The 21,800-nt window shown below is 40.9% G+C and overlaps 2 protein-coding genes across 2 annotated transcripts; one reads left to right on the top strand and one right to left on the bottom strand.

Annotated features, from left to right (window-relative positions):
• The first annotated feature begins 4,981 nt into the window (after nucleotides 1–4,981).
• On the top strand, nucleotides 4,982–13,742 carry dmbx1a (diencephalon/mesencephalon homeobox 1a). Its single transcript, XM_027031506.3, has 5 exons — nucleotides 4,982–5,187; nucleotides 9,058–9,213; nucleotides 9,324–9,502; nucleotides 9,669–10,068; nucleotides 10,336–13,742. Exons 2-5 carry the CDS (start codon nucleotides 9,060–9,062, stop codon nucleotides 10,752–10,754), a joined length of 1,152 nt encoding a protein of 383 aa, XP_026887307.2. The 5' UTR covers nucleotides 4,982–5,187; nucleotides 9,058–9,059; the 3' UTR covers nucleotides 10,755–13,742.
• A 4,724-nt stretch (nucleotides 13,743–18,466) lies between these two features.
• On the bottom strand, nucleotides 18,467–21,309 carry nsun4 (NOP2/Sun RNA methyltransferase 4). The gene is made up of 6 exons (XM_027029999.3): nucleotides 21,217–21,309; nucleotides 20,735–21,120; nucleotides 20,509–20,663; nucleotides 20,234–20,385; nucleotides 19,732–19,856; nucleotides 18,467–19,445 (listed from the first exon to the last, which is right to left on the bottom strand). The coding sequence occupies exons 1-6, from the start codon at nucleotides 21,307–21,309 to the stop codon at nucleotides 19,169–19,171; spliced, it is 1,188 nt and encodes a 395-aa protein (XP_026885800.2). The 3' UTR covers nucleotides 18,467–19,168.
• Between the last annotated feature and the right edge of the window lie 491 nt (nucleotides 21,310–21,800).

Raw genomic sequence — 21,800 nt, 5'->3', positions numbered from 1 at the left:
TCACACTCTTTAATAAAGATTAGAAAATGCAAAGTGAATCAGTGAATGAAAAATGTGTAACGTTATATTCTTAATAAAGAAGAATAATAAATAAAGAATCTTGCATTAAAGCACTATTACAGAAAACATGAATTAATGCCCTTCTGCTTTTTACACTCATGAGACCTTGTTGAGAGGCATTAAATGGCACAAGATTCTGAGCATTTAACATTTAATTTCAGATCCTTATTACACTTAAAAAAAAAAATAAAAATAAAAAAATAAACAATTTATGGTCTTGTGTCTCTAGTAAATTTGGTGGGTCAGGAAGCATCCCAATCTTTTCTGTTCATGTTTTTCAGCTGCAAATAGTAATGTTTTCCATCAGAGAATAGGGACACTTCCTTAAAGCAGAAATCAGAAATCAATTGCCAATAAGCCAGGCAGGACTGCAGTCTTTCCTGTTTAATACAGGCCTTGGCACCCGCTCAATAGCCAGCCAGCCACTTAAAAGAGTAAGCAGCCTCTTTACCCGCTTAATTACCCAATTACAGTTAATAGGAACCCACCGCCACACACACACACACACACACAGAATCATACCAGTGGACTTGTACACTTCTTGCCATTCAGATAACAACTATTCATCCTTTTCTTTGACACTTACATACACAGCAAGGAGAGTTTGGGGGGGGGGAGGTTAGAAAGTCTCACTTATTTGATGTCAGTATTTGACAGCAATCAAATAATCTGACAGTTAATTATATATTATTCTAATTATTCATGATGGAGTTCAGCAACTGCCTTATATAATGTGAAAAATCAAGCAGTGAGTGACATCATTATCGTCCTCCATAGTGTGACTGTCACAAACGGCTGTAGGGAAACGATTCTTTATTACAGCTTGACAGTCTTTTGCTCTCTTTGTTGATTCAAAGGCTTCTGTGGGTCTTTTGGCCACATCACACCCTCAGATATGGTAGTCAAGAAAGAAATTGTGATACTTGATTTCATGCCAGGTACAGAAGCAAAACATCAAAGCAACAAAAAGACTAAAACTGCCCACTTTTTTTGGACTCAAGAGGTAAATCTACTCGATGGTTTGCTGTTCATTCATTTTTTGTTGCCTTATATTTCAGTTTTTATTAATATCAGTAGTAGAAGCTAGTCAGAAGTACTTCATTTCTTTAGCGAAATTACGCCTTCACTTCTTACTGCACAGTTCAGCCACAGTTGGTGAGATTCTTTTAGCTCCTCTTGGTTTTTTTTTTCTTTTCTTTTTTATTTTTGAGGCAAAGGTGGATTAAGGGAGAGGGACTTTTGTTTAGATAAAGCGAGGGATTAGGTAGAGATTTGCCCCCATAAAGTTGTGTGCTTGATGGGGCTTTTATCCCGCCATGTCGCTAAAGCTCTGTTGCTTCTGGATTAGGACTATACAATAGGGTCTCTTGTGCTGGAGAATCCGGGCCAAAGTGAGCGAAGGAAGAGTGAGAAAGGGAAAAAATGGGAGGGATGGAGGGCAAGAGAGAGTGAGTGAGAGAGAGAGAGAGAGAGAGAGAGAGAGAGAGAGAGAAAGAAAGAGTAGAGAGAGGGTGAGTGAGAGAGAGCGAGAAAGAGAGAGAAGAAGGGGAACTGGAGCTAGAGAAAAGACAGAAATGACAGAAAATGCGGGGCACAGCTTTCGACAGAATTGGCAGGTCAAAAACTTTTAGCACAAGGATTTGTTCAGAAGATCCTGGGATCTTGTCGTGAATAATAGGATTTCTCGAGGAATCATTGGTACTATGTGGAGAAATGAAAAAAAAAAAAAAAAAGAAAAAAAAAAAAAAGAAGTACTGCCCCTTTAACACAGGTATCTAATTTGGAGAAAAGGAGGAAAAAATGGGTTTAAGATGAAGGTGCGACTAATAACGTGTCTAAGAGAAGGCTCCTGGCAAATTGCTTTGTTATTCTTGTCAAAAAGGTCTCTTGGAAGCAGTCGATTTTTAACCATACATCAAAATGATTAATTGCCCTGGGAAGAACAGATGCTGAAATACCCTTGAATGGAGAGTGAGAGGCTAAAGCTTGGTGGATTGCAAACGTAATGTATTCATGAAGTTGCAGAAACATCATTAGGACTATTAATTAGCTATTAAGAGCCAACCCTCATGGTGGCAAGAAATGCCTATATTTAATTATTTCCTCCCAACGCTATGAAAGTGATATTTAATTCATACAGATGTAAATAAAATAAGGGATAATTGTATGATGATATAATCTTCTCACACATCCCTGTTTAGCGATAGCGCCCAGATTTTGCTAATCAGATTAGAAAAAAATTGATATTTAGGTTACATCTCGGCCGTTTTAATTTACAGTTATACCCAAATACTGTCTCTGATCACTTCGTCGCGTACTTTCATAAAAGCTGAGAGTTTCATAATGTGGAAGGCCACGATAAATTCGATGGGGCACACTCCTATGCCGGGGTTAAAAAATGAATTTAGAATGTAGTAAAATCCCCATGACTTTGACTAAAAACTGAGAGAGCAAAATACTTTCGTTGCACTAAAAGTCAGGTTACTCTTAGGACCCTATGTGACACTTGGCGTCTAAACCTCTCAGATGCACTGGACAGTAGTCTCCGTTAAGCTCCGCGCAAAGCTTCTTTGAGGACGAGACGCTGAGAGGAATTCTTTCTCCCTTTAATTGCTTTAGAAACGGTCCTCACAAAGAGACACTGCCCAGATTTACCTCCCGTTTAAGTGCTTATTTCCATCGGTTCACAAGTTAATCCCCTTTCTTTCTTAGACCATAAAAAGAGTGACAAGAAAGGATGGAAAAGGACATAGGTTTGGATGCAGGAGAGAAAACTGAAATAATAATTCTAATTCTTCTAATTCTTCTTCTTCTTCTTCTTCTTCTTCTTCTTCTTCTTCTTCTTCTTCTTCTTATTATTATTATTATTATTATTAGCAATATTATTATTATCATCGTCATCATCATCATCATCATCATCATCATCATCATCAGTAGCAGTAGTAGCAGAAGAAGTGTAATTATTTAGTTGCGTTTTAAAAACGTTCAAATAAATTTTAAAAAAAGTTTCATTGTGTACATACAGTAGCAGTTTTTGCGTGCTTTTATTGACATGGACTCATCATACCATCATACTTTGGAAGAGTTTTTCTTAGTAATGTTTTAAAAAAAATTTCCGTTCTCGAATCGAACAAGTTTCCTACTTCGACTATTATGATGTAAAGTTTTAAAATAGTCCTTAAGAATAAGTGGTTTTACATGGGGTAGTTGAAGGAGAGACAGAAAATAACTCGTCAGTGCGTCATAGGCACAAGTTAACAATTAGAAATAAAATATGTTTCCACATTTCACAGGTAGCCCTGAAAAAAAAACTTTAAATGAGAAAATTCACTAGTGGCGTTACATTAGGGTATATTTATGGTAAATGCTACTTACGATAATTAAGGTTTTTTTAATGGAAAATCTAAATTTTAGGACTCTCAAATCAAGACATTACAAACATTAATTACATTACAAACATTTTATAAAAGAACGCAATCCATGTAATTTTACGTCGAATAATCCCGTACCTGCTCCTTACCAAACACCTGAGCGCGTGCACCCATGAACCCATGCACAACACACACACACACACACACACACACACACACACACACACACACACACACACTCAGGATACACATAAACTAGTATATACATCTACACGTTTAATTTTGTGGCTATACCGTGTGACATTTAAATAACATTTAGACTAAATAGGAGATTCATAAGCATGCATTGAAATTCCTATGAGAATTATGGTCAAAGATAAAAATTCAGTTCAGCATTTTAAAACTAGCCCTTTTTCTCCATGAATCTTTAACACATTATGCAAGCTTTACATTAAAAGGCTACTTTGCGCTGCCCTTAATTCCAACCTAAACGGTTTTGCTCCGGGAGAAGAAATCTTTTCTAAAAACCCTTCAAGAAGAGAAGGGCATTATTGTTTTAATCCTCTTACCGGCAGTCATTTCAAGACAGAGGTTTTTGGAGGCTGAAATAGCGTCTTGTCTCCCCTATCCTCGCCCAAATCCTTCAAGGCCGGGAGAGATTCTGAAGGCAGTAGCCTGGCATCTATTAGCAATCTGTAAAGTCCCTCCAGTGAACGCTCCCCTGCAATGGCATGACAAAGCCGAAAAGCAAACAAAACGAACGCATGAGATATTTTTTGTTAAAAAACAAATCAGGGGCAATACAACTAAAGTGCAATAGGGATACAGGTCCAAGTAGTATCAGCAGAAAAGCATGCGACGTAGAGACAACAAGAGAAAATATATAATATATAATATATGTATATGCGTTTACATGATAATAAATTAAAATATACTTTGAACACAATGCTTTTTTACTTTTAAAAAGCTATTCCGCCCGATGTAAGACATCAATGAGCTTTTAAATAGATTTGTTTGGTCAAATTGATTTTGTTTGAGTCAATTAATATTTTGCATATAAATTTCAAATCGTGCATAAGAATGTTAAATATGTTCAGATGTTAATTCTGAGATACGGTGACAGCTGCAGTAATTCCGAAATCTGTTTGAAATTTTAAAAGATGTTATTTAATGGACATGCACATAAGCTCACAGTTTTGAGAAGGTACATACTGTAAAAAGTCTTCTCAAACCAACCAGTGTCAAAAAGCATGCCAAAGAAAGCGCAATAAACTCTAAAACCCACTGAATACATATGTATTTATATGTCAAATACATATGGAAATGCTTGTTTGTGCGGTTAATATTAGTGTTCCCAAGTGTATGATTTATGAACTGAAAGTAGGGCCATTGGCACCAAAACCACAAGCAGACGGAAAGGAAAAAAAGACCATCATTTGACTGACAGCTTCAAGCACCACTAGAAAGCTTTCCTGACCTCACGCGGAGCTCTTTAAAATCCCTCCTCGAAGCGTGTCCAGATAGATGGCAGCTTTCTCGATCGGATGCAATACGCTGAGAAGAGAGCTGAGGGGAAGCTTTGGAAAACGCATGACACTCATAGGACGCAAGTGAATGGACTCTGAGAGGTTGAAAAGAAGCAAGGACGACCGGTAGTGGATCTGATAGCCACGAACAAGAAAATACTAACAGACCTGATAAGAGGGACAAGCTACGCTCCTTCTATTTTCTTGACAGGACTGACCGACCGACAAAGGTAAGGCAAGCAACTTTAAAACTTCTAAGTGAGGCTTTTAACTCTTTATATAGTTAAAATTAGTCATCGCACTCTCAAAGGCGAAACGCACACAGTAAAACCTAAGTAGTGTTCAGTTAACTTTTACACTGTTCTTTCAGTAAACCTTAAACAAACAATGTAGGTATTCACTCAACACTAGACATTTTGCTGTGAATTGAATTCAAAACACGTCCAGAAGACGACCAAAAAGAAGAGCAAGAGGAAAACGAAGAAGACGAAAAGTCGTCTGACAGACAGTCCTAGATGACGCTCTGCGTCGGAAGAATGTAGAAAAGCAAATTTTAAAACTTGTATAAATCTGATGAAGGCCACCGGATCCACTACCAGGATGAGGCAATTTAAACAATTTAATTGCTAATCTAAAAGCAAAGATAAAAAAGATACATTTTCTCGTGAAATATTTTAATATTTTGCTTAAAGAAACAGTAGGCGTCATACTTAATAAAGGTGAACCCCACTTATACGTGAGAAAAAAAAAGATACAAATGTTAAATCGGTATATTGACGTCTGTGGTTCTTATTACAGTAACTACAAACTTGGAGCTGTTACACGCCTGCACACCTAATGCCATTCAGTCTGTATAGCCTTCGAGACAGTCGGGTTTGGTGGGACCTTTGACATCTTGTAATATAAAAATATGATTGACAAAATAAATGTCTGTCACTTGCCATGCAAGACAAGAGTCGCCCCAGGAGGATATCCTTTTAAAGCTAACATTTTTTTCTAATTTAGTCAGATCAAAGGCTTGCACTGTACATGCCAATTTGCATAATGATGTTTTAATAATCGAACCATGGCGTGTTGCTGCCAAGGGCAGTCATACACAGTGCCCGCAGCAGTAACAGGCGGATGAATGGACAACAATAGGAGCGAAACACCCTATTAAAATAAACGGCCTTTGTGCTAAATATCCGCTGGCCTGGGGCAAAATTTCATCTTAGCAAGAGTGAATTTACAACAACTACAAAACAACTACAACAACAAAAAAGTAGCGGACGACACAGCGATGTACCAAAAATCTGGACTTAACTAAACAGACCAAAAAAAACAACAACCCCAAAACAACAACAACATATTTTCGTCCACTGTGAGAAGGACGAGAGTATATAGGCCTGGACACGCACACACAGCAACAACACTGTACGTCCGTCCGTGTCAGCGGCGATGATAAATGGAGGCCTCCGCAGTCGAAACCTATTTGCACTTCCATTAGACGGGGACCCAAATGGGGATCAACGTGCATATTTTACCCGCAGAGAAGCCATACATCTCAGCCAAAACGTTGCCCCCGGGCGATAGGATAAGGGGCCGCAAGAGAGGGGAGGGAGAAACGGACCCATTCAATTCAAATACTTGGGGGAGAAAAGTAAATGTTTAGCAAAGCACCTTCTGTCCAAGCGAATTAAACTATTCCCTCTTGCCCTCTGATCACATTCATCAGACGTTGCACTGACTTAATAGGCTGGGAATGGGCACTGCGGATGTCATTCAGCACCCCCCGACACGCACACACACAGACCCACACGTATACGTACAGAAGAGGATTTCAGCAGCCAAATATAAATTTTAATATATTTCTCTCAAAAACCTAACCTTTTCGGCCGTTTGGTATATAGGGTGTCTGTGCGCGTTGGCGGGTGTGTGGGTAAATGTCATTTTGAGAACACTGAGGCGTACAGCGTGCTTTGCCCACAAATGATAGGACAAATATCGTGGAAACCTTGGGTATACAATAAGGGCTGTTATTAGGCCAAACAGTTTATTTTGCAAATTTTAAATAGCAGCACAACTACAATTAAATATCAGTAGGCTACCGTTAGTCCGACCACCACCACGTTTACTACTACAACACCACCACCTACAACTACAACAACAACAACAACAACAACAACAACAACAACAACAACACCAACAACAACAACAACAACTACTACTACTACTCCTACTAACAACAACAACAACAACAATAATAATAATAATAATAATAATAATAATAAATTAAAGATAGAGCTAGAGCTTAAACATTTGGTTTTAATTATCAGGGAGGAGAATTAGTACAGGCGGGAAAAAAAAGTTAAAATCAGTTGTGCGGACGCTAAGGCTTAATAAATAAGGTAGGCTATTTATTATAACAACAGGAAAATGGCCATAAAACTAATGTCAACAACAGAAACAGTAGCAGCAACAAAATTAATAATGTCTGTGACATTTAGGCCTTGTTGGTCCGAAATAGGTGTGCCACGTCTTGTGGGGTGGGAAATTATATAAAATATAGTAATCCAATAAACGAATGTAAACAATTTAATATGCAAACCAATGTATGATTTTTATTGCAATTTATTAATTTTTGTTATTAATAGTAGAAGATGTAAATCGCTAAGTCAAGGCGTATGAACTGCGCTGTAAATAACCATGACGCCGTTTGTTTCTGAAATCAAGAATAAGATTCCAATGTAGAATTCAGATTTGGTCGCAATGGATACATTAGAGTAGTTCATTAAACTAAGTCCAAACACCTGATCAAAATATGTAGCCTGTAGTTCTGATTGCATTAATCGCAAAAGCTCTTAAATTACAAGTTAAACTACTGTCATACATTTGAAATCAGGACCAGGCTTTTAATGGGACTAGAAAATAAAAGTATGAAATATACTTGAACTAAGAAAATGAAAAATCCAAGGGAATAACCAGCAGTGAATATGGTAAGAGAGCGCAAGTATTTCGGCCCACACTTATCAACTTTGTTTTAGAGCTGCATTATTTTTGTGGCATCTAGGTGAACGTAAAGCCTATCATCATAGGAAGTGGTAGGCTCTCTTCCCCTAATCATATACCCACTACACTACCCGAAAATACAGCAATTAAAATTTGAGATCTCGAGGCTGCTGGCTGTCCCAAGACACTTACCAAGCACGAGAAGATTAACTTTTTTGGCGATCGCTCTTAATAATGTACGCCGCTCTCGCCTCCAAGACATTCCTTCTTATCAAGGACCTCCACACTAATACATATCTAATCGCGCCCTCGAGCATTTAATTTTATCTATGAAAATCTTAAACCGGTTATGAAAAATGACTCGGTGAAACAGAGCTGTAACTCGTGGCGACCGTGTGGCTACTAGTGCCATAACATTCGCGTAGTCTATTTAAAATAAATTTATGAACTTTTAGCATTAAACATTAGACACATATTAACGAAAATACTAATTACTGCTTCAATTATGGTAGTTAAAATGGTAATTAAATTGTATTTACTGGCAAAATGTAATTCAATTTCTGTATGTCCGCTCATTAGGCTTATGTTTAAATAGATCTTCTTAAAAACCAGTAATCTCACGAGTACCTTTTTCCCCCGGATTAGTTACAGTAATTTGTCTCCGAGGTGATTAGATTAATGCATAAAGAACTAGTTACATTCCATTAGGTAAACAAGTGATAATTGCACCAATTAGTTTAATTTATGCGACTAATGGACTAGACAAAACAATAATGGGATATTAATGAACAAAGCCCTCAACATAAAGTGAGCTTGCCTGTATATTGTGTGTAGCCCAAATTACACGCATTCAAAGCCATCATCTGAAAATGAAAAGTTCGCTACTGCACATTAGACATATTAATGTATTTATGGCAATTTTACATATTTGTTTTTTAAAGAGACGCGAGAATGTCAATTATTATTTTAAATGGACAATTATCTTAATTGTCGTGTTTTCAATTAATCGAAACGGAGCTCATTCGTAAATGAGATCGTGCCCCAGAGAGTGAGTATTATTACAGAAGTCTCTTGGGACGCGTTAGTCAACTCATGGTGTCTTATTTTCACAGCCATGCAGCACTACGGTGTAAACGGATATTCTCTGCACGCCATGAACTCGCTTAGCGCCATGTACAACTTACATCAACAGGCGGCGCAACAAGCCCAGCACGCACCTGATTACCGTCCATCGGTACACGCGCTGACCCTCGCTGAGCGGTTGGCTGGTAAGTGCACCTCACGCTCACTCATGCAAATCCGCGTGCACACACACGTTACCCATCCAATTAATTAAATTTCCCATGTGTTTTCTTCTCAAACGGCTGTCCATTTCAAGATATTATACTCGAGGCTCGGTACGGGTCTCAGCATCGCAAACAGCGTCGGAGTCGTACCGCGTTCACCGCCCAGCAACTGGAAGCATTGGAAAAGACCTTTCAGAAAACGCACTACCCCGACGTTGTGATGCGTGAGCGGCTGGCCATGTGCACAAACCTGCCTGAGGCGCGCGTCCAGGTAAGACGTCACTTTTAATTTAGATAGTGTTTAAGTCTGCTACAAGCCAATTTCAGACAAGCTACTATAGTAAGTGTTCTTACTATATGCTTCTTAAGTTTTCAATGAGTGGGAACCATATGGGCTAAAAACGTCTCCATTTGATCTCATGGCCTTGTGGAATCAGGTGTGGTTCAAGAACCGTCGGGCAAAGTTTCGCAAGAAGCAGCGCAGCCTTCAGAAGGAGCAGCTGCAGAAGCAGAAAGAGTCGTCGAGTGACGGAACAAGCGAGAAGACTGAGTCTCCCCCTGCCATGAACCTGGAGAATCCATTGCCTCCCTCCTCAGCCTCGTCCTCGTCCTCTTCCTCCGTCGAGGCGGAGGTGCCGCCACACGCGCTCACGTCGGAGCTGAGTGTGGAGCTCAACGTCACCTCGGCGGAGCAATCGGGGAGCGAGTCAGCCACTGAAGACAACGCAACTGACAAGGAGGAAGATCTCAAGCCCCACCGAGATGAACTGAAGGCTGAGAAGGGGCTGCAATCAGGGAGTCACACTCCACCTTGCAAACATCTAAGCCCCAAACCAGGTAAATGTTTGCATAAATAAACATCCACGTCACCGCCTCTCAACAAATAACTAGTAACAGACAGTGCAATGAATATATGTTTTATGTGTTTATATATGTACAAGCATTGGTACATTTTGAATGCACTGTCAGTGAAGGTTAGTAAAACTAAAGCAGATCAGAGGTCAACATATGGAAACGCAAACACAACAGCTGAGCTTCGGGCTCTGCTGTCCTGTTTCCTTGGCTAGTTTTCATGACTTAAACACTTCTCCATTCCCTCTCCAGATTCTCCCCTTGGTTCACCCGTGATCCCATCCTCTTCGGCTGGCGTGGCCGGCGGCCTCTCCCAGAGCCACTCGTACTCATCCTCCCCCCTCAGCCTCTTCCGCCTGCAGGAGCAGTTCCGCCAGCACATGGCCGCCACCAACAACCTGGTGCACTACCCTTCCTTTGACATGGCAGCGCCCTCCTCCATACCGTACCTGGGCATGAACGTCAACATGCCGGCGCCCCTGGGCTCGCTGCCCTGCCAGTCCTACTACCAGTCACTCTCGCACCATGCGCAGCAGGTGTGGAACAGCCCCCTCCTGCAGGCTTCCGCTGCGCTGCCCAGCCACAACAGCAAGACCACCAGCATTGAAAACCTGCGCCTCCGGGCCAAGCAGCACGCTGCCTCGCTGGGTCTGGACACGCTGCCCAACTGACCATAAAAACCCCAGCAAACAAAAAAACCCAAGAAGTGCTCGAACAAGGGAGTGCTTGGCTAAACCCCCCCTCACCTGCCTCAAGGACCCTTTTATGTGTAGGTGCCATCCCTCGAAAACATACAAGACAGTTCACAGAATCCAACCAAAATGACAAGGAGAATATTTTGGTTCTCAGAAAGACTGGTGATCTGTAAACTTGTGTATTCTATTTGTTATCTTGATTTCTGAGCAAAAACCTCATTCCTGTCGTTGATGCTTGACAAAATATCAGAACTATTTGTGGAAATGCAAGTTTGTGTTTAAGCTTTTGTCACCAGTGAAAAATAATTTAGCAGTTTTTTGTTTTAAAAAGGCACAATAAGTACAGATTCAGTTATGTTACAGTTTGACAGAAAGTATTCAGACAACGAAACCACTCCCCCTGAAATAATCATCTGGTCAAATGGTCAGAGTGATTAAGACAACTGCATAGATTACTTCCAAAGTTGTTGTGAGACAGGTGTAACTTACTGTACCTAATATATACTAATGTTACTAAGTAAACCTTTGAGAGCAACATCATTCTGATATAGATAAATACCAACACCTTTCCTCATTTGCACATCTTAAGCAGACATACCTATTTGATTATAGCACTTTTGATAGAGGAGCTTAGTGCTTTGTGTGCACTGAGGCAGTAGGACAGGACCTGAGTAGACCCATTCTAATTCAATTAGTCCAGTGCTCAAATTACACATTACATAATTCCGTACATAAAATGTAAGTCCCTGCCTTGTAATATCCGACTGCTTAATTAAACCTGACTAATTTACCTGCTTTAATGGCCAGCGTTAAATCGCGAGCAACTGAAATCGGCTGGATAATAAGAAAATGGTTTCATTCACTACATGCATAAAGCTTTTAATTACATGTAGCCCTGGGCTGAACAAAAATGCAATTACGGACCATGCCTGTCATTTGAGATTGCTGTATGTCTCATGCTCGGAGGTAAAATAGTCACAACTGTAGGGAAAGTCATGGCTCCTAAAGTGCATGTTAGAAACGCGGCACGAACCGAATAACCAAAACGACGGATATAAAAGAAAGAACGACCTCTGAATCGTTACTGCCGCGTTAGAAGTTAAACAGCAACATTTCGAACGGCACGAACTGAGTTATATTGTTTGCATCACTCCCCACGAGACGTGGCTGACGGTGTTATTACTTTTTGTTATTCTTTTTTTTGTCCCTCTTTCTGTGTGAGGAAGAGGGGGAATAACTCGAAGCAAGTCTCCATGTGGAAAGCACTTCCGTGGACGCAGCTTTTCTCCTGCCTGCGCATCCTCCCCTTACCGCTCAAATTTCATTGTGTTTGTAAACTGTTTTAATATGTAAATTACACAAAGTCTCTATCTATAAATGTTTACTGGTAAGGCAAATGTAAAAGTTCTATGTTTTAGATCGAAAAGAATCTCAACACCTCTCGTGGCGATTCTTGTAGATGTCCATTGTAAGATTGTATCGGGCGGAGAGTAGACCCGCGCGCATCTTCCCCTGGATTATTTAATCTGAAAAGTCTCGTCGTTTATGTAACTCCTCAAGTTGATTTTCATTGTTGCTGTGGTCATACAGTTCTAATCACTCACACCGTTTACATCACAATTAAGTGGTGAACTTGTATACTGGTGGTGGGTGATTCAGCAGAAATATATACATTTTTTTCTCTATTACAACTGTAGGCTTGACAACTTGTAAAATAAATCCTCAATAAAACATTGCTTGGAGATCTTTATAAATGAAAGTTTTGTTTTTCTTCAAGATTTCTACAGCTGTTTTTTGTTATGCCACATTTTACATAAACATCTCTATGTACCAGAACCTTTGAGGTTAAAAATCACAGCAGTGTTTAAGATAACACACAGTATTTGAAAAGCGCAAGCCCAGCTGTAAAAATGATCATTTATGAGCAGAGGGACATGGATGGAGAATTGTTTACAGGATAAACAAACAAACAGGATGGACATGTGGAGTGGTAGTGAATAAAAGAGAGAGAGAGAGAGAGAGAGAGAGAGAGAGAGAGAGAGACTGTTGCAGGAGAGGGAGAACAAGGTAATCTTGTGAAATAAAATCGGTTTGGGGACATAAGCCATCCCCGATGAATAAGCGGGCCATTATGCTGAAGAATGACAGCCTGGGGCCGTGATTATGCTGCTATTATATCTTAAACAGTGTGGTTTGTCAAAATGCATAAGCCCTTTACTCACATAAAAAGGGTCTCCCTTTGGTTTGCATTTTACCACAGGCTGGATGCTACGGCCACCGCGTTCACCATGCCCTTGTCAGGGCAGCCAAACACACATTTTAAAGCTCCTTCTGGCAGCCTTAAATACAGCAGATTTAAATGGCCCCCTCCCCCAAACTCAACATCTTCATGTTGATTTTTGTCCAGCACTTGACAGTAGCAAAATGTCGCTGTTCACACAAATTACAGAGCCCCATAAGTGTTTACAGTCCAAGGATACCCTATTATTGTGCACAATATGTGTTCCAGTAGTACCACCTGAACTGGCAAATGCTGCAAAACTCACAGGATGCCCTAGGGCGACTCTTACAGCTTCTAATATGGCAAGGTCAAGTTCAGTGCATAGAACAGGATAGCCTTGTTACTGCCCCTGAATCCTTATAACACAATCAAACACTTGCACTTACTCACACTACAGCAGGTTACCAAGTTATGCATGAATAACTTCATGGTTTGGTAAAATGGGACCTCAATGACATCAAATAACAAAAACATGAAAGTAGTCAACTTTAACTTTGTTCAACAGATAGGCACAGGGCATCTAACAAAGTATCTCATAATCCATAAACAATTACCTCTGATCTAGTGCCTTAGAAGGGGGAAAACAACTCAGTGGTCTTTACTTCATTAGTCGCACGCACACGTGCTCACGCACACACACACACACACACGCGCGCACACGCGCGCACACACACACACGCACACACACACACACACGCACACACACACACACACGCACACACACACACGCGCACACACACACGCACACACACACACACACACACACACACGCGCGCACACACACACACGCGCGCACACACACGCGCGCACACACACACACACACACACACACACACACACACACACACACACACAGTGTACTATTCACTCAGTACGTTTTCCCTTTCCTACCTCCTTTTTTAGAGCTGCTAAAGGTTTTAGGTGCATGGAGAATGAAGGCTGCCACCATAAGGAAGCCCAGTCCATTGAAGAAGTGACAGCCACTGCCAGAATATGATCCTAATCCTGTTCCCAGTATTCTCTTAGCCTGCTGGCATTGCAATTTCGCCACATACTCTCTGAGCTGTCAACTGGGGTAAATCCCTCTAATAGCACATTGCCCAGATACACATCAAAGTGCTCCTGGAAACCAACACAGGCGTGCTTTGAAAGCCTCCCAGAGCCTGACACGTATCCAAGCGGAGAAATTAGCCTTTACAAACAACAAAAGAAACAATATACTGACCACCATTGCGCTATACTGAAGGGCATAAATAACAGGGCAGTGACACAGTTTTTGTTGTTTGGGCTCCGAACACCAGCATGTTATATCTGAAACAAGACAATGGCTGCGATGTCTAAGTGCAGAATGGCTGTTTTCGGTTCAAGAGTATTTACATCTTAATTGGGCGCACCATAAGGTCAGATGATTGAATTAGCCAATCAGAAACATTCAAGTTTGTCCCTAAAAAATCCTAACTGCTTCAGTATTATTTTTTCGGACCACTGCCCTGCTGTGGGGTGAAGAAACATGCACTGAGCTTGGAGGTATTTTGTTGTGTCTGAGCAGTTAAGATACTTCTGTACATTTCAGAATTCCACCCACCGCCACTAGCAATTAGATCATTCCTAAACATAAGTGAATCAGTTTCACTGGCATCCATACATGCTAAAACCACCATGTTTCACTGCTGATATGTTGCACTTTGAATCAAGAGCTGTTTCTTTTATTTATTTATTTTTAAAATCACGCTTTTCTCTTTCCATGTCTCATCTGTCCACGGGACTAAGAAATCTTCAGGCATTTTAATGCACATTTGAGCCAGTTGTAACAGGGACTTTTTCAAACTGGAGGTTTTACCAGTGGTTTATACCTTATAATAACGGGCGCTAACGTTCACCCTCTGAGGGTCATGCATGTGTGTTCTTCCCATTTTAACAGCCTTTCACACATCGACAGCTACATTCCGGCTGCATGTAGTCCTTGTCTATGTCTGACAGTAGTCCCCTGTCATAGACATTGCTTCAATCCAAAGCCAATGTGAAAAGCCAAAACAAAAAGGTTTGTGACTGTCCAATTACTTACAAACAGCACCATATCGTTTCTAATAAATAACCAAAAAGGAGGTTGAACATATGATCCTAAGAGAAAGTGACTGGAAGGAGGAGGCAGTGGGGGTGGGGTGTTGTGACAACAGGTGTTTGAACTCGGTTACAGGAGGTCACTCTCTTTCGTCCTAGCACCCCGCTTTCTGAATCGGTCCTTCCCTTTTTTTTATCCCTCTGTTATCGCAACCCCACTTAATCCTCTTAAGGCTGAAGAGAAGAGCTCTTTTCTTGGGAGGCGAGGCTAACCCAGGCAAACAGCGGCACTCCAGTGCCTGTCACCAAGGCGCTGTTTCAGTCACACATAATTACGCATCAACGGCGCGCTACACATACCCCTTAAAAGAGCAAGGAGCATTGTGGGCAAGTGGAGGGGAGCCCAGCCACTCAGTGAATGCGAGACACAGTCATATGGCTTAAACCCCAACTGGACATAGTTAAGCAGGGGGGAGGGGGTATAGCAAGTGTGAGTCTTAAAGGAGCACAAGACACAGGGAGCCAAAATGGCTAGTTAGAGGTGAGGATTCACTGACTGAATTGTTACACAAAAACAGACGTCAACAGCAAGGTTTTATTAGGCCTATAGCCTTCAATAAACAGCAACGGGGGGGTGGGGGGTGGACTTCATTGGGCATGATGGTTAATCAATACGGACTTGAATTTTACGGACAATTGGACTCAGAAAAGTGCCATCTGCCTGGGATCTGAGGGCAGTTACAAGTCAGAAGCATACTGACAAACAATCTCACACACCTCCACACCCCAGGTGGCCAGACAAACATGTGCAAAGGACACGATGGCACAAGGGTCTAAACATGCTTAAAAGGATGTCTGTATTCAGCAGGTAGAAGCCAGTTTCCTGTACTCTGCAGCACTTACTTTGAAGGACTTACATTTTTAGTAGAATATACTTGCTTAAATAATGTTGTTTCTTACTCAACTAGATTTTGGTCATGCATTTTTATTAACCGAGGTTTTTTTTTTGTATTGAATTTTATTGTGTTCGGTTGGTGTCAGTGCCCGAACTGCTTTGCTACTGGTCATGCTTCTCACTAACAAACTCCATGTTCTATCAGGCATATTCTGTTCTAATAACAAGACAGCACCTGGTTATTATATAGGTAATTGGCTACTTAGGACTTTTTTGGATTGGGCAGTTTTTTTTCCACTACTTCTTAAGTTGGCTTTTGATTGGGTACTTCTACTATTTCCTGGAAGTAACAGTATCACTGCTAACCAGTGTAGGTATAGTAAAAGTAATGTGCTGAAGGTATAGATAAACTACTTGACGTTTAAATGCAAAACTACATTGTAAAGCCAAGCATTCTGAAGTATAGAGCACCAATTTGGGAGGTGATGGGCCTCAGCTAGGGTTATGACCTCAGAGTGAAGAATACACTCAAATCTCACTCTGTGGAATTTATAAAGTGGAGTTGTGGCTTCATTCTCCAAGAACCCGCAGGAAAGAAATATGCTTAGATCTGATCTCACAACAGTCACAAACACCGTCTCTTTACCACGAAGTCCAAGACGCAGCAGATGTAGCTGAGCTCGTGTATAGCTTCGCACGCCAATAGAAAATGGTCAAAAACACGAGAGCCATGGGAGCGTTGGTCTTGCTAAGAAATGTCGCTTAAAAGGAAATAACAAACGAAAGAGAATGTATCTTATGTTAAGCGATAGGCCATAACAGACTGTTTTCGTAAGAGCTCTCATCCTCTTTCAAACAATGGCGAGATGTTTGACCCTAAGAAACCGACGTAGGACACCACTAGCACCACAGAGCCCATGTACAACAGGTAACCGAACCTCCAGCGATAGTGAATAATTTTAATACTTTTGCCAATACAGAGATTTACATCATTGGTGTTGTACTCGCCAAACTAACGGACGCAAGCCTTGTCCGCACCGTTAAAGTCAACGATGAACAAACTGTGTAGATGAAAATAACTTGTCCCTAATGGGCCTCTGTTTCCTGAGTGTTAAAAAATGTAAATTTATGTAAAAGCCCATAGGAAAGACATATTTACAATACGTTTAGGTAATCACAAGATGCAGGCATGGAGAACTATACCGGCCGAGAGACGCAGTCAATGCAAAAAATAGTTTTTATGTATCATTAATTCTCTTTGCATTCCCAAATAACCCTATATTACCGCGGTAATACAGTAATCACTCACAATCGCACAGAAAATTATCTGCACTCATCTGTGGAATAAAGGGCGAATGGGAAAACGAGGGGAAAACATCCCATTTTACTATCCTCTTGCGTCCTTAATGTTCAGTGAGAAGCCGGCAACTAAACGACAGCGCGGCCAATCGCGATTCGGGCGCCGATGGAACAGTTTTCGAGCAGCTTAATGACAGCGGGGAGTCGATAGTTCTTGCCGGCCCCCTTCTTAAAGTGCGCACACCTTTTCATGCTACATTGCCCGGAATCGACGCCAGGTCGGGGGACAGCAAAGCGAAAATTGAAGCTTGTACGTTGCTGGAAAACAAAACAGACCTCTTACCCCGCGGTCTCGGGGAGGGAGGGGTGAAGGGGAGGCCGTGGCCCGAGGAGCATTTTGGCAAACGTGTGATGCCAAACGCAGTTCAACAAAAGTCGATCTAATTTCGAATAATTTCAATGTAAAGTTAAGCATTTAATTACCACATTTCGTTTTCTAATTTAACCACAATAAATGTCAATAAGTTACAGTAATTTAAGGAAAATTACAGATAAATCCAGACTACCTGACTACATAGTTAACCCGATTTCTACTGGTTAACTACTAATACATCAAACAATTGTATAAAAAGGAAAAATGTATGGTTTAGTACAACTTGGGAAGAGTGTTGTGCGCTAAAACAGTTAATCTGGCTGCTATTACTACTATAAACGGCAACCACTTATTATTCATTTAAGATCTACTACCGAAGGGCAATACTTTTCATCTGCACTGATTACTGACATGTTCGCCCCCTTTCAAGGATTTCCAACCGCGGGAAGTTGAGACTTACTATTGTCAGCTGACGCCATCTATAGGCGATAAGCAGAACAACAGCGGTATTACACGTAAAGGGATCAGTGCGCAAAGTGGCACCGTTCTCACCGTTGCGCAGTACCGCCACTTCGGTAGTTTACTCTTTCCCGTACCCTTTTCTTCCATCTCCATATAAGGTTCTGGGCGATTCATAATGACCCAAAAACATCTGAAGCTACCTCTACCAACTACGACGTTAACAATCGTAGTAAAGATGAATGATCCGACCGCTGGTTAAAGGGTCAAATTAAACGGTCGTTTTGTGCACACACATAATAGTACACATACATCATATATAGTATCATACAGATATTATATTATATATGATTATTTGTTTGGCAAATGGTTCTCACTAAGTAAATACATTTATATGTGAACATCAGTGCTATTTCCTATAAGAGTACATCATGTATGTAGACATAAAGAAGGTAACATTTAATATGATTTGCTGATACCAACTAATACACATTCCAACACATGGATAAGGTGTGTACCGGCACATTTTCCTCCAACTCCAAGCACTGCTCAGGATACTAAGTAAGATTTAATTATATAGCACTTTTTACATCAGCTGTTGTCAAAAATCAAGTTTACAAATTCCTTCTCCTTCTCCCTTTTATAGCAAATTAAATATTTTGGATGAATAATCACAAAAAGAGCTGGGTTAATGTTTGGTTGATGTTCAGATATGAATGTTCTTCATAGCAAATCATCCTCATGATTTGTTCTTGGCAAATTAAAGTAGATTTAAGCCTAGATTTTATTTTATTTCACTGACTAAAGCAATATGGCGGCATATACTTCAAAACCAATATTAATTTAGACATTTACTATCCTTCTTTGAGTAGAGAACACAGAAATTCCCTTGCCAAGTTTAAACGATAATCCTCTTCATACAGTGGCACCACCATATTAATGTACATAAACTGCCAACAAGTCATTTGTATGAAAGCAGGGTGCTGTGTTTTTTCCAAGCTGACCACTTAAACTGGAAACCTCTAGCTGACCCGTTGCAGTTTGCACATGTAAGTTGGCCCAAAATTTGCGCACAGGTGTGGCAAGACGAGCACCCCTGTTGCTGTCTGCGGTGCAAAATGGAAAGTTCCGGAAAAGATCTGGATAAAGCTCCCGAGGTCCTGCACGTGCAACGTGATGCCCATCTCTCGACGAGCAACGCTGATGGCCTGCTCCACCACACACTCATTCTGCAGGTGGGAGAGCGAGCACGTGGAATACACCACCTCCCCACCTGGCCGTGTAGCCTGGATCCCAGCCCTGTGCAGGAGAGCCAAATGCTGTCAGCATTCTTGTTCTGTTGTTTGCTCAGCCCCTGTCTTGTCTTTTATGTGGCACTAACATTAATCCACTGTATACTTGTATATGGAAAAAAATGACAAAGTTAACTTGACCTGACTTAAAGGAGATGTCATTGATTTTCTGATTTTTCACATAGCGAAGTAATGATGGTTACGTCAGGGTCCAAGTAACACATCAAAAAAATAAATTTAGTTACCTAGTGCATATCATGATACCATCTGGCATTTAAAAGAATCTAACTTACAAGAGGAGCTCTGTCTGTAGTAAAGGAAGCTTCTGTCTCTCTTTAGTCCTGGCGCGCTTAAATATATTATTTTCCTCCTCCATTAAAGAATGTCTGTCTGTTGTGCAGGGGACATCCACCAGGACCTGAGAGGAAGGTGGGGGAAGATTGCAAGGTGCATAAATTAGTACAATGACCAGCAGAGGGCAGTATTTGACAATGACAATAGATAATGTCTCACTGAATAGAGAGACTGCCTGCTACCAAATGCTGTGACCTCTTAACTAGCGTCCCACTACATGTGTAGAATTCAATAACCAGTGGCTCTTGTGGCTGCCCCTGCTGGAACTTAAGCTATATGAAGATAACATGACTGGTTGGCACATGCCAAAACATGTGGCAATGGCATATAAAACATACATTACTCATAGAAACTTAACTTGACATAACATACTCTTATACAGGTGCCTCTTCTAAATAAATAAATATATACACATCAAACAATGTAAGTCTCGACACTGACTCTGTCAAAGGTGCAGTCCATATTTCTCCAATTCCGACCATCGAAAGAAGTAATATGAATGATTCTCAGGATCTCTTTGGGCAGGTAGCTCTGCAGTGTCCTGCGGAGCCGAGCTGTGCGAGACCCTGCCAAGTCATTCGCCCAGAGAAACCCTGATCAAATGTTAGACAAACAAATAAAACATTAATACACCATCAGAACAAGGCAGTGGATCTGCATAATCAAAATAAGCAATGATCCTGGCATGGTGAAAATTGTGTGTCATGCTCACATACTGACAGCTTGAGACTGAAGGATTGCGAGGGTCTTCCCACCGGGGCCAGCACAGAGGTCCAGCACAGTGTGTCCTGGCTGGACATCCAGCGCCAGGACTGGTAGCACAGAAGCTGCATCCAGCAGATAATAACCTAATAACCCGTTGTTGCCTGGCCTGAGAGAAAATGGATTCAGAGGAATCATGGTCAAGTTAAAATATGAAGCTAAGCAATAAAGATATCTTACCTTGCCGGTTTGAATCGAGATATGTCTCCCCTTGGAAAGACCAAACACTGGATATTTGAGCTGATACGAGTGCACGCAGTAGCTGTTTCAAACGTGTCTACAGTTGCAGCATGATTATGGAGTTCCGATTTTTGCAAAAGCTCGTGACTGTTTTTTCCATCATCGCTGGAGCTCGCAACACTAATGAAGTCTCTGCACCCTCGGGAATGCAAGTCGGATATTGCGTCATCAGGAGATGCAAAGGTGTTCATCAACGCTCCATACTTCTGTTCCGACAGCATTCCAACACGAACAGAAGGCCACACGTCCCCTAACTGCTTGCTGTATGTCGCATCAAAGTTTTGCAGAGCGAGGGCAGTAGCTGGGAATTTTGCTCTTGTAGTAGCCTGTTACCATAATACGAAGACAAGAAAAACTTTATACAACACATTTTAAGCTGTTGCTAGAGTTCAAATCTAAAAAACATATATGGAAGTATTTACCCATTTAGTTTTAACGCGATACCTTCTCTGGATAAAATAAAAAAAGTCTTTGAATTTGCTTATCAAAAATGTCCTACTAACGTGTACGGCCATTTTGGTGTGTCATGGAAAAGTGTCCGCTGGTCATAATAAGAAAATAAAATAGTTCCGCTTTGCAACATTTCGATGTTATAGGTATAAGTATACGTTGAAAAACATACGTCACACATCGTACAGTCAAAAGTTATGCATAACTAAACCGTAAGGATTAGCATATTGTCCTATCTTGGGAAGTGTTCACATACAGAATAATACTACTCCCCTTTTCATTTTGTAACAATAATACCATTATTGTGTTTCTGAATACGCTAATAGGCTGTAACTGTAAGTGGTACGAGCGGATTTACCGCAGTCAAGCTATCCGTGCTTTAGCGATTCACGGTCAAGTCATCAGCGCTATAAACTCGAATGCGACTATATGAGCGATTTTATCGTATTTCGCTGCGCACCACAATCTACTACAGTCCTTAGTCACTAATGGTATTAAACGTGTATTGTATGTCCAAACGTACTTGGCCAATTTTGAAAAATGGTAGCGTGACATT

This window comes from Electrophorus electricus, chromosome 11 (assembly GCF_041902795.1).
Source record: "Electrophorus electricus isolate QZ-2024a chromosome 11, ASM4190279v1, whole genome shotgun sequence".
In the NCBI taxonomy this organism is placed as follows: Eukaryota; Metazoa; Chordata; class Actinopteri; order Gymnotiformes; family Gymnotidae; genus Electrophorus; species Electrophorus electricus.
This window is presented reverse-complemented; position numbering and strand designations above follow the sequence as displayed.

What these genes read in the sequence shown, in the direction of transcription:
- dmbx1a (XM_027031506.3), top strand. Translation starts at nt 9,060, where the DNA reads ATGCAGCACTACGGTGTAAACGGATATTCTCTGCACGCCATGAACTCG. An exon ending in CCTCGCTGAGCGGTTGGCTG is followed by an intron (nt 9,214 to 9,323) that starts GTAAGTGCACCT and finishes GTCCATTTCAAG; the next exon opens with ATATTATACTCGAGGCTCGG. An exon ending in TGCCTGAGGCGCGCGTCCAG is followed by an intron (nt 9,503 to 9,668) that starts GTAAGACGTCAC and finishes TTGTGGAATCAG; the next exon opens with GTGTGGTTCAAGAACCGTCG.
- nsun4 (XM_027029999.3), bottom strand. Translation starts at nt 21,309, where the DNA reads ATGGCCGTACACGTTAGTAGGACATTTTTGATAAGCAAATTCAAAGAC. An exon ending in ATCGCGTTAAAACTAAATGG is followed by an intron (nt 21,121 to 21,216) that starts GTAAATACTTCC and finishes TTATGGTAACAG; the next exon opens with GCTACTACAAGAGCAAAATT. An exon ending in TGGACTGCACCTTTGACAGA is followed by an intron (nt 19,857 to 20,233) that starts GTCAGTGTCGAG and finishes CCTTCCTCTCAG; the next exon opens with GTCCTGGTGGATGTCCCCTG.